The 13,284-nt window shown below is 28.6% G+C and overlaps 1 protein-coding gene across 9 annotated transcripts in view; it reads right to left on the bottom strand.

Annotated features, from left to right (window-relative positions):
* LOC142330054 (Golgi-specific brefeldin A-resistance guanine nucleotide exchange factor 1-like) overlaps positions 1-13,284 on the bottom strand; it is a 60,072-nt gene that overhangs the window by 38,099 nt on the left and 8,689 nt on the right. For 5 of the 9 annotated variants that reach the window (XR_012757659.1, XR_012757661.1, XR_012757660.1 and 2 more), the window contains exons 2-6: positions 11,280-11,408; positions 6,580-6,713; positions 5,093-5,221; positions 4,298-4,426; positions 2,173-2,298 (exon numbers count right to left, since the gene is read on the bottom strand). The exons of 2 other annotated variants lie outside the window; for them this stretch is intronic. Coding sequence is in view for 1 of the 7 variants with exons in the window: in XM_075375084.1 (XP_075231199.1) it covers positions 2,173-2,180 (8 nt within the window). In the remaining 6 variants the exon portion in view is untranslated. The remainder of the gene's footprint in view (positions 1-2,172; positions 2,299-4,297; positions 4,427-5,092; positions 5,222-6,579; positions 6,714-11,279; positions 11,409-13,284) is intronic. 2 more of the 9 variants (XR_012757663.1, XR_012757664.1) reach the window with 2 other exon arrangements.

Below are 13,284 nucleotides of genomic sequence, written 5' to 3'. Positions count from 1 at the left end.
ATGTCTGCAGAAGACATGTGTATTTCTGCTAAACCAATACATCTTATTTCTGCTACAATTATATATAGCAGAGTGAACAAAAAACTCCTTACTGAAATATATGAATGGATAATGACAAATAATGTATATGAATTACTATTCTAAACATGTTTTTTTCATCCTGTGTAAATTACACATAATTAGTTAATTTTGTCTAATCCAATCATAATGTTTTGGTTTTTTATATAAAATCCTGTAACAGAGTTAATCAACACTAAGGAAGGCAAAGTTATTAAGGGTAAATTTATAATTATAGTCATAATATTAATATTACTAAGATTATTTAGCATTTTTTTGTATTATTTAAGTTGTTACAAAATAGTGTTAACAACAAAACAGATATAACACTATTCATTTTACTCCAATTTATGCAATATACTAAGCATAAAAGTATACAAGAATATAAACATTATTTACATCACCTTCATATTCTTGTATCTTCTACATTATTACTAAAACTAGAATGTTGAATTTTAATGCACGATTTCAGGTATTATTATGTTTAATTATTTTGTCATTTTTCTAAGTTAATAAGTTTAAATTTTAACTGATCTCTGTCTTTAACAATTAATTTTTATTTGTTTTTAAGAACTTGCATTTAGTTATTTAGAAATACTTAGTTACTACTGTTTATTTAAAAATAATTTTGATTTTTATATTCCCTTTGTAGAAATATTGTATGAAGTGTTTCATGCTTGGACATAAGTTATCCTTTGCATATTACGTTTCCTAATTATATACTGTAATTCTTTTTTTTTTATTTTACATTTTGTACAAGGGAAATAAAGGTTTACTCATTCATTCATATACGATACAAATAATCACATTACCCTAAAAATCGCTAGCAAATAATTTTTTATGAAAACAGTTTATACGTATTTATGAATTTAGGCAATCAGATCAAAATCACACAATAACATACATTCATTCCTATTTGCCAATTCACAGAGATGTTACTATATTTCAATTTAAAACTAAAAATTTTTAGGAAATATTTTTTTTATTTCTTCTTAGTGTAAAAATTTCTAAAAGAAGGGGTAGCACAAAGATCAAAATCACATTCATAGCAATAATATTGCACAATTCCTTTCCTATGTGTTTGTTATACAAACATCTTCTTGTTTTGTGTAGGTTTTTCTGTATCTGGAAATATTATTACATAATGATCTGGAGGATCATCTTCTACAGAGGGCCTATGTTTTTTGGGAATGACTTTATGATGAATTTCAACAATCTACTTTCTGAATTAAAGAGCATTGTAAAACAATGCTCTTCAAAGTGAACAACATCACTCAATGCCAACTGGAATTACAATCATTCCATTTGTTGTTATTAGGGTTTATGTTTTCTAAATTTTAGTTTTTATTAATTTTTTGTTTTTTGTAATTTTGAATTGACTGATGATGCGGGATCCCATGATAAGTCGACTTTCATATTAGTTTTTTAGGTTTTAGTTACTGTGTTGGTGATTATTTTTTTATTGTTATTTGACACAGTGGTCAATATGTTGATGATTAATTAAAATAATAATAATAATGAAAATTTTTGATAATGGTAATAATTAAAATTTAGGACTAATGACCATAGCAGTCTATGACTAAAGATATCAGTGGGACACCAATTTTCCAGATGTCCAAGTAATTGGACTGCTTAAATCCAGACTAGGCAACTTAAAAAAAATCTAATAAATTATCTGAAAAATTTAAACACTATTCAAATAAATCTTCCCTTCAATAGGAATTTTTTTTTATAGATCTTAATTTTACTGGGTTTTTAATTTCTTTTTTTTCATTTCATTTAGCAAAAACATATGTATCTTGTGGCCTTTGTAAAACTATTTATAAATACAAACGTCTACATTATGTATTTTTTTAACCATATTGCTGAATTTCTTTTTTGTTAAATTGTAAATACAAGTATGTTCCAAATTTATTTTTAATTTTACTAAAATACATTCACTTCTTTTCATATATATATTTTTTTTTACTTAGTATTTTACTCATTAAATATAGAATATGTGCATTATATATGATAAACCTCTTTTAAATTAGCCTTTTCAATTATCCAGATTTGGCCTTGTAAGGTCCATCTGGATAATTGGTGTTATACTGTTGCAAAATCTAACACCCTTACCACTTCATTTTCAACTTGTAAATTTTCTGATTTAACAAAGTTGACTTCTTCAATTGCTAAAGGATCTTTTTCGATATCACCATCCATGTCAAGCGGTTCCTCTTTCAGTTGTACAAAATCTATTTGCTGTAATAAAAAAACAATAATTTAATGCTACAAAGTAAATATGTTTATGATTTTTTGTATAATTTATAAAATACAAATAAATTGTATATAATTCGCTTACCATAGTTAAATTATTATTGGGAGACTTTAATATGCCAGGTTTTGCTAAATTTTATCAAAAAATGCTGCTACTCACCTCACCTAACAGATTTTTCTACAAATTGAAATCTTTTATAATTTGTTAAAACTCTTGCTTGCAGTAATTCTCATGATTTTGTTTTTCTAATCTTACAACATTACTGTTAATACTGCTTAAGATTAAATTTTTTATCATGATAAATATCATTTACCTTAGACATAATGTTACCTAAGATTTTGAATGCTAATCTTATACCTCACAAATTCTTATAAGATAAAAATATTAATTTTGTAACATTCCACATTTACTAAATGAGAGTTTGATAATAAATAATATTTATTTATTTTTTATATTGCCAAGTAATCTTGAGGTTTGGGTATGGAACATGAAAATTGAATTTTGCGGCATATCAAAAATGCCATGCTTGACTGGGATTTGATATTAATCACAGATGTAATGATCACAGATGATTTTCATCATTAAAAAAAAAAACAAATTTTACACAAAAGGTAATCAATTTTGGACACCTAACAATGCCATTCTGAGACGCTGCCCGCATAGACAAACTGCCTGGAGGTAGAGGCCCTAGCTCCCTCGAAGGTAATATTCATTATTTCTTCGCCCCCAAGATGGGTGAAGTTGTGAATTAAAGATATTCATTATGGAAAAAATAGATTAATCCTTTTACTTATTATTATATTTCTGCCACCAATGCAAAGAAATAAGTTATGAATTTTTCTCGGTCAAAGGTGTACTTTAGTTACCATAGTTTCTGTTATTCTATCTTTTGTAATTTACTTTCTTTTTCAGGTTTCCGTAAAGCCTGAATATTATAATTATTACCTATCAGTATTATTCTCACAACAACCAAGAAGATAACATACATTGCAGGGTTCCAGAGGTGGAGCCCTCTGGATAGATGGGAATGGCAACCGAAGTGAACTCTGCGATTGTCCAGAGCACCAGTCCCCTTCGCAAATTGGGAATGGTGAGCAAAGCCATGGACTGCGGCCATGGGATAAAGCTTGATGAGCCCCTAAGTTGGCTCTGGGATGACCTGAACCCCAAAGGGTCCAGGTTCTGGTTAGACAGCTAGTCTTTTGTAAGAAACCTAACATGTGCTTAATTCCTTGGGCAACCAAGTTACACGATCATGGGGTTTTTATATAGAAATTAAAAATTGCTATTTTTGAATATACAGTTTTTAAACATTATAATACTGCACAAATATAAAACCCTCTATACTAATATCATATTTTCGACATTGCACTATTGATAACTGAAGGCAAGCGTTCACAAGTTATTGAAGTTATTAAAAACATTCTGCATCAGGTGATTCTGAGTATAATTACTTTAAAATTGCTGCATCAGCTAACTTCAAATATCTTTTGTAATAATATGGTAAATATTTTAACTTTTACTAATGTAAATATAGAATTAAATTTTATTTTATTTTCGTTTCATTAATAAAATTATAAGTCACAATTGTGTTTAATCTGTATCGAGTCAAGTTTTAATTACTAGCCTGATAAATATTTAAATATGACAAGTGAATACAATTAACAACTGATCACCCAAAGCTTATTAAAGCAAGCTTCAATAATGATAATAAAGCTGACAGAGAGCTCTATCAGCAAGTTAAAATATTTCAAACGATTTGAAACATTTCAAAATATATTTCAAACATCTCTGAAATTTAAAAACAATCTTTTGCCCACACACATTAACCATTTATCATTCACACACAATTTAATAAGTCGGAATTAAAATCAATTTTTTTATAACAGCACATACTGAAATAGGAACACACACACAAAGTAATAAAATTAACGAGAGACTAATCCCCGTTTGTTATAATATCCAATAATTATAAATACTTACATGTCCCGGATAAAATTCAATTTCTTCTTATGTCTTCACAGTGAGTAAATCATTTATTTCAAGTTCATTTGTTTTCATGTTAAGATTAAGCTGTGGTGAAACTTTATCATTTAATGAGATCTCAGATTCCTTTAAAAATAAAATAAAGAAAAGATCTTACAAAAACGTGAAAACTAATTATTTTTTTTTTATTCTGACTGGAACTTAATAATAAATACCCTAACATAATTATATCACATCATCATAAAATAAATTATTAATAGACAAACGAATGATAAGAAAAAAAAGACGTGATTAAAATCTCTACTTATTGTTTATATAAAACACATGAAATAATCTTAAGAAAAATATTTAAACGTAAAATATCACAAAATAATTCACAATTCAGAGGGCACTATTGCAGATTGAAGAAACACTATTCATAATGTCTGAAGACATTATGAGCATATATTTAATTACACGTTGATCGGAATGAAGATAAATTGTGCTTTTTTTTGTAATTAGTATTATTTAAAAATTCATCGAGGAATATTGTTTTTTAAAAAAGAATTTTTAATTGCATTTTAAATAAACTGGTGTGAAGAGTTTTTAAATGATTCAGCAATTCAAAAGCACAATAAGGCATTTCTTGTAAGCTGAAGTGTTGAAGTTACCTACCCAGTAAACATAGAACGATATGTGTAGTATATATAATAAACCTCTTTTACATTATTCTTTTCAATTATCCAGATTTGGCCTTGTAAGGTCCATCTGTATAATTGGAGTTTTACTGTACATAAAATCTAACACTCTTACCACTTCATTTTCAACTTGTACATTTTCTGATTTAACTATGTTGGTCTCTTCGATTGCTAAGGGATCTTTCTCGATATCGTCGTTCATAATGTCAAGCGGTTGCTCTTTCAATTGTATAAAATTTATCTGCTGTAATAAAAAAAGTAAAACGTAGTAAAAAGTAAAAATGTTTATATTTTTGTATAATTTACAAAATAAAAATAAATTGTATCCCTTATTCTATACCACACACATAAATAGTCAGCCACAATTAAATTATTACTATTATTATTAGGAGACTTTAATATGGCATGTTTTGCTAAATGTTATCAAAAAATGCTGGTACTCTCCTTACAGATTTTTCTACAAATTGCAGTCTTTTACAATCAAATAGTTGTTAGAACACTGCGGTAATTCTCATGATTTTGATTTTCTAATCTTATGACATTGGTGTTAATACTGCTTATGGTGCATTTTTTATTGTGATAACTATCATTTACCTTACTTACACATAATGTTACCTAAGATTTTGAATTCTAATCTTATATTTCATAAATTCTTACCAGATATAAAAATATTAATTTTGTAACATTCAACATTTATTAAACGAGAGTTTCGGTGAAGTTGTGAATTAAAAGATATTCATTACAGAAAAAATAGGTTAATCCTTTTACTTTATTATTATTTTTCTGCCACCACTGCAAAGAAATAAGTTATGAATTTTTCATGGTCAAAGGTGTGTGTAATTTAGTTACCGTAATTCCTGTTATTCTATCTTTTGTAATTTAGTTTCTCCTTCAGGTTTCTGTAAAGCCTGAACACTGCAACTATTACTTATCGCTATTATTCTCACAACCATGAGGATAACGTACAGTGCAAGGGTCCAGGAGGTGGAGTCCTCTGGATAGATAGGAATGGCAACTGAAGTGAACTCTGTGGTTGTCCAAGGCACTAGGAAAACATTCTGCATCAGGTGATTCTGAGTATGATTACTTTAACATTGCTGCATCAGCTCCGCAGGGTGCTAACTTCAAATATCTTTTGTAATAATATGGTAAATATGTTAACTTTTCCTAATGTAAATATGTAATTAAAATTTATTTTATTTTCATTTCATTAATAAGATTACATCTCACAACCGTGATTTATCTGTATCGGGTCACTAACCTGACAAATATGCAAATATGACAAGTGAATACAATTAAAAACCCATTACCCAGAAATTATTAAAATTTGAGAACTCGATCAAGTTAAAATACACACATTTTAGATATCATTGAAGTTCAAAACAACACATTTGCCCTCACACATTAACCATTTATCATTCACACACAACTTAACATGTCGGTATTAATTAAACAGAATTTAAAAAAATTATAACAGAACACACTGAAATAGCAAAATAAATATATAAAACACTCATACACACACACAGAGAGAGAGAGAGAGAGAGAGAGAGAGAGAGAGAAACCATGTTTGTTACAATATCCATAATTATAAATGCTTACATGACATGGATATAATTTCATCTCTTCTTCTGTCTTCACAGTGTGTAAATCATTTATTTCAAGTTCATTGGTTTTCATGTTAAGATTAAGCATGTTTGTGGTGAAACATCATCATTTAATGAGATCTCAGATTCCTTTAAAAGTAAGACAAAAAAAGAAAAATTATACAAAAACATGAAAACTGCATAAAATAAATTATTAATAGACAAACAAATTATAAGAAAAGAAAAAAAGACGGGATTAAAGTCTATATAAATTATGTATAAAAAACGTATGAAATAATATTAAGGAAAATATCTGAACAAAAAAAATCACAAAAATATAATACACAATTCTGAGGGTGCTTCTGAAAATTATTTTGAGCACATATTTAAATACATGTTGATCAGAATGGAGATAAATTGTGTTTTTTTTGTAATTAGTATTATTTAAAAATTCATAAACAGAGAAATATTGTTTCCATAAAAGTGAATATTTAATTGTATTTTAAATAAACTGGTGGGAAGAGTTTTTAAATGATTCAGCATACTAAGCACTTTCTTGTAAGCTGTAGTATTGTGTCAAGTTATGCGAACCATCTAAACTGAACCAGACGACAATACTATTTTCGTATAACTTGACACAATACTTGAGCTTACATGAAAGGGCCTTACTGTGCTTATGAACTGCTGAATAATCAGAAAAATCTTTCCACAAATTTATTCAAAATAAAATTAAAAATTCTTTTACAAAAACAACATTCCTCTCTTGATGAATTTTTAAATAACAATACTGTTGTCCGGTTCAGTTTAGATGGATATTATTTTTTAAGAATAAGTGATAATTGTTTTTAGTAGATTGCACATTCATAAATATAAACACAAGAATAGACTAAGATATTTAATTTTTTTGAATATAGATCTACACAGTTCACTTATAAACAGCAAATAATAATGTGACAGCCCAGTTTTCTATCTTAAATACTCAATCGGACTTTGAGGGAGCGCCATGATTTGATGTTAACGTTATACAGGAATGTAGACATAATAAACATTTCCTACAAAGTGCATACTTCTTATTGACTGTAAAAAAAAATCAATCTTTACATGTCGGCAAACAGGTCAAGAATAAATGAAAATGATGTTAAATGTTTTATTGTTCTAGTCATCATTTCATGCCGATCTCCGTGGCTGAGTTAACATCTAAGACTTTCATCAGGAGGTCTTCGGTTCAAATCCTGATAATGCATGTCATTTTCCGCATGCTACAAAATTCATTATCATCCATCAGTAAATGTAAGCGGGCGTAAACCTGCGGCTACTGTAGAAATAAAGATTAATAAATAGTATGTCAATACAACGCCGTCAAATATTTTTGTATTTTGCATAATTTTTTGACTTAAACTGTGCATAAAATATGAACATTTTTTCAATATAACTAATATAAACCATAATTTTTGAAATTTTCCTTATATTATTACTACATTATAAAGTAAACTCTACAAAAAATCTTATAGTGATATTTAATCAGCTGTTTAAAAAACTAATAACAACATACAGGAAATTAATGAAACTGAAAAATTCAGATACCCAGGGGTATTGAAGTCAACATCTCTGAAAAAGTAGCCATTAGGTCCAAAATCAGTAAAATGGCTAGCCTATCGATTAACTAGGAACACCTGCAGTAAAAAATTAATATCACTAAATGCTAATATGTCACTACTGTAAAGTGCTTTGATTGGAAGCGCGATATCCAACTGAACATATGACATTTGACAACAGACTTCTAATCGACAAAAAAATGAATACTAAAAAAAGGTTATTCAGCCTATCAAAGACAGAAAAGAAGACAGAATAATGAAGTTTACATGAAAATGGAGAAAATATCAGATTTTATCAGGAAAAAAATCGCCTTTTATGGTCATCTACAAAGAATGAACCCTAACAGGCTATTTATACACTTTAAAAATTAATAACAACTGAAACAGAGAAACTGAAAAACATAGAAGAAATGAAACTAACACATGAAGCCATCAAAGAACATTTACTATGAGAAAGAACTGCATAATATTTCAGGTTTCTAAGAGAAAAAGAACCATAGAAGAAATATTTCTAACCTGGACAGATGAAAAAAGTAAAATAATAGAAAATAATAGAGATATGGAAGAAAAAGAAACTGAAAAAGGGAAATAACATGTACATAAAAGTAATTTGATTAAACCACAATTCAACCAAACATAAAATCGTGTAAACTTATGACACCAAATATTGATATTAATAGTCAGTTATTTACCCTACCCCTTAATGGTTTTTGAAGAAATAACTTTTTGCTGAAAAGTGCCACGACAAAATAATTCGTAATTGTGAATTGACCAGTTTTATTCCTGTTCGTTGATGGGTTACTCGAACATGTGCGAGTCTAGTTCTATTTTTATTTTAATTTAATGCTGAAGCAATAGCATATTGTTTCTCTATTCTATGTCTTGTTTCTAGATCCAAGAACTGGATATAGAAAATTTTTATCTAAAAGTGTCAAACTTCTATCGCATCCATTTTTCTGATGATAATACTAATCCATTAAAAAAAATAAATAAAACCGATTATTGACTACCTTGTTAACAGATTCAGAGAAGTATACACACCAGAAAAAAAATTTAGCAACTGATGAAAGTTTACTGGAAAGGAAGGCTTAACTTCATTCAGTTTATTAGAATAAAAAGGGCATTAAGACAAGACGTAAGTTATTTCAGTAAGAAACTGGTTATATACAAGGGTTATTTTTTTTTCAAGGTCCGATCGGTCACGAAATTAAAACCACAGTGAAAATAAAAAATTTTTTATTTGTAACAAGTACTTAGATACTTACACTATTTCTCTACATAGTTGCCACTCTGATTTAGACATTTGTCATAGCGTGGTACCAACTTTCCAATACCTTCGTCATAAAAACAGAGCCACCTGTGTTTTCAGCCATGTCTCTACACTGGTCTGCAGCTTGATGTCTGTGCCAAAATGTTGTCCGAAGTTGTCTCCTAGCCAGTAAAACACTGGCTAGTGTTTTCATGAAGACAACTTCGTGAAAAAGCCACAATTCAGAATAAGCGGAGAGGAATGTTGTCATCAGGCATTGTCTTTCTCCATGACAAAGTTCGGCCGCACACTGCAGCTGTAACAAAGAAGCTCCTGCAGCATTTTCGTTGGGAAGTGTTTGATCACCCACCGTACAGCCCGGACTTGGTTCCATCCGATTTTTACACACATGAAACGCACAGACAATTTTTGCCACAGACATTGACTGCGTAGAAACATGGCTGAAAACACAGGTGGCTCTGTTCTATGACGAGGGTATTGGAAAGTTGGTACCACGCTACGATAAATGTCTAAATTGGAATGGCAACTATGTAGAGAAATAGTAGCTATGTAAATACTTTTTACAAATAAATTTTTTTTTATTTTCACTGTGGTTTTAATTTCGTGACTGATCGAACCTTGAAAAAAAAAATAACCCTCGTATATAACTTGAAAGTTTATGTAGGTACAGACACAGAAATTGTAAAACCCCTAATCATGGCTACACCACTAAGCATTGTCATGAGTCTTTTAGAAACTAGTAATCTGTTAAAAGAATGGTTACTGTATTTGCATTTATAATTATTATTGCCCCTAAGCTTACTCTGGGTTTGAGTGAGTGAAATATTGACTTATGGGTAATTCAGCAAATACAAGTGTAATATTCAAACAAAAAATAAAATAAAAATGAAATTCATGCAGTATGTGGTAAGGTAGGAAAAATGATGTTGGAAGTAGCAAGATACAAAAGATGTCTTTTGTTTAACTAAACAAAAATTAGACTGCAGTTTGTTAAATTAGTGAACAATAAAGCTACCCCACCACGGTCCAATGAGATGAGGATGATATGTATGACATATAAATAATGTGAAGTCTTGTACACTCAGGGGGAACCATTCCTGAGACGTATGCTTAACTGAACCCCAACCACCGAAGTATATCGGTATCCTCGGTTTAGTTATGAAATTTGTATAAAAGCAACTAACTTTTACTAGGATTTGAATCTGAGAACCTTTGACTGAAAATCAGCAGTTAAACCACTGATTTATCATAAGTTAACCACTAGACCAGCCTGGTGGGCTAAATATATGAGTTGAAAAGTGAACTGTATGTATGTAATCCAAAATTTACATATTAGATAATTATAATGAAAAGATAATACAGTGGGATGCCAATTTTCCAGATGTCCAGCTAACTGGACAGCTTAAATCCAGACTACGCAAGTTAAAAAAAGCTAGTACATTATTTGAAAAATTTAAACTATTCAAACAAATCTTTGCTTCAATAGGAATTTTTTTTATCAATCTTTATTATACTGGGGTTTTTAACTGCCTGTTTTGCAATTTGTTTGTATATAATAATTTCATTTATTTATCATAATTATAAAAGCAAATTTCTACAAACTGTATTTTTTGTACCACATTACTACATCTCATTTTTCTTACATTGTACATATGTTCCAAATTTCTTCTTAATTTCACTGAAATACATTTACTTTTTTCAATTTTAATTTTTTCCTTAGTGTTACGCACTAAATATAGAATGATATGTGCAGTATATATGATAAACCTCTTTTAAATTATCCAGATTTGGTTTTGTAAGGTCCATCTGGATAATTAGTGTTCCACTATATACAAAATCTAACGCTCTTACCACATTATTTTCAACTTGTAAATTTTCTGATTTAACTAAGTTCGTCTGTTCAATTGCTAAAGAATCTTTTTCGATATCACCATTCATAATGTCAAGTGGTTCTTCTTTCAGTTGTACAAAATATACTTGCTGTAATAAAAAACAATAATTTAATGTTACAAAGTAAATATGTTTATGATTTTTTTGTATAATTTATAAAATAAATTGTAACTCTAATTCTTTTACCACATACATTAACAGTGCGGCCACAGTCAAATTATTATTATTAGGTGACTAATGAACCAGGTTTTATATGGTAAAATCTAGAAAATGTTTTACACCAAATTTTATCATCCAAATTTAAATATTAACATTGCTGCTACTCACCTTACAGATTTTTCAACAAATTGCAATATTTTCAACCAAATAATTTGTTAAACTGTTGCAATAATTCTCCTGATTCAGTTTTTTCTAATCTTACAAATATTAATGTTAATATTATTTATGGTGAAATTTTTCAGTGATAAATATAATTTATTTTTAGAGGTAATGTTACCTAAGATTAATTATAATCTTATATCTAATAAATACATACCAGATTATAAATATATACATTTTGTAAGATTCAACATTTTATGAATGAGAGTTTGATTCTAAATTTTATTTATTTATTTTTTATGTCGCCATGTAAGCTTGAAACTTTTATCTGGAATGTGGAAATGCAATTTTATAGCATAAGAAAAATACCATGTCTGATCGAAATCTGATAATGATCATGATATAGAAATTTTTGCAGAGGAATTAAACTATGTATTACAGAGGTCACATATGGCGCTTGTGTTATTGCATCTCAGTTGCAAAAACAAAAACCACACAGTAAAAATGAAGGTATTATCAGAAACTGCAATTATTTTTGTGCTAACTGGATTCAGCCAATTTTACTTACAATCATTTGTTTGAAAATTAGTGGCATGAAAAGTGGATGTTTTGCAATTTTTTTTGAGAATGTCAACTTTGAATTGCTATAAAATTAAAACCAATAGAGATAAAAATTTTCTTTGGAAGTAGATAAAACGATTGTTTCTCAATAATTGTAATTAAGATTTAGCCCAAAACTACTACTATTTAAGCATACAGGTCGTTTAAGTAAAAACATCATATTTTGGTTAACATTAAATGTAAAAAAAAGAAATCTCCATTAATATCAGGCATTAATTTTGTAAAATTTTTATTTGTAGAGTTGTATTAATTTGCATTTTATGGTGAGGATCATAATAACAGATTTAAAATTGTGGCGAATGAAGAAACAGTTTCAGTGAGCAGGTACAATCTCAATATTGATTACAGTATATTGATATTATGTCATTGTCTATGAGTATAAATTAATTGCAATGCCAATCTTCAGTCTGATGAGTTAATAAAGCCCTTAGTCACTAGTCATTATAGCAACAAACAGGTTACACGCTCAACTACTAGTTGCGGCTGTACTTTTGAATGATCTTTTTATACCTTTCTGATTTCCAATAAAAGCTTAATATTACATACTTTATTTTCAAAATTTTGTCATCTTATTCAAATTGTTTCAACGATAAGTTTTTTCCCCATAAAATATTCATTGAAACTAAAGATAGGCTGTCCCATAAATAAACACTCTGCAGGCTTAAATAATACTACTAGTTTTGGGCTAAATCTTAATTAAAATTATTCAGAGACAAATCGTTTAATCTACCTCCAAATGTAGAAAATTTTTATCTAGACCGGTTTTGATTTTATAGCAATTTAAAGCTGACCTGAAAAATTTTTTTTAATTTGTTAATAAAAATGACAACAATATATCTTACCCATCTTGTATGCTTTTTTAAATGAATATGCTAATAAATGTGCTGAAATTGTATAACTTTTTCGCTAAAAAATTTGGGAGTGTCTATACTAACAATGATTTTTCTGCTTCTCATGCCCCTAATTTTCAAACAAATGATGGTAACTAAAATAGGCCGAATCCAGTTAGCGAAAAAATAATTGCAGT

Source organism: Lycorma delicatula, chromosome 9 (assembly GCF_047948215.1).
Source record: "Lycorma delicatula isolate Av1 chromosome 9, ASM4794821v1, whole genome shotgun sequence".
Taxonomy (NCBI): Eukaryota; Metazoa; Arthropoda; class Insecta; order Hemiptera; family Fulgoridae; genus Lycorma; species Lycorma delicatula.
Note: the sequence above shows the minus strand (reverse complement) of the source record. Positions and strands in the feature narration are given on the sequence as shown.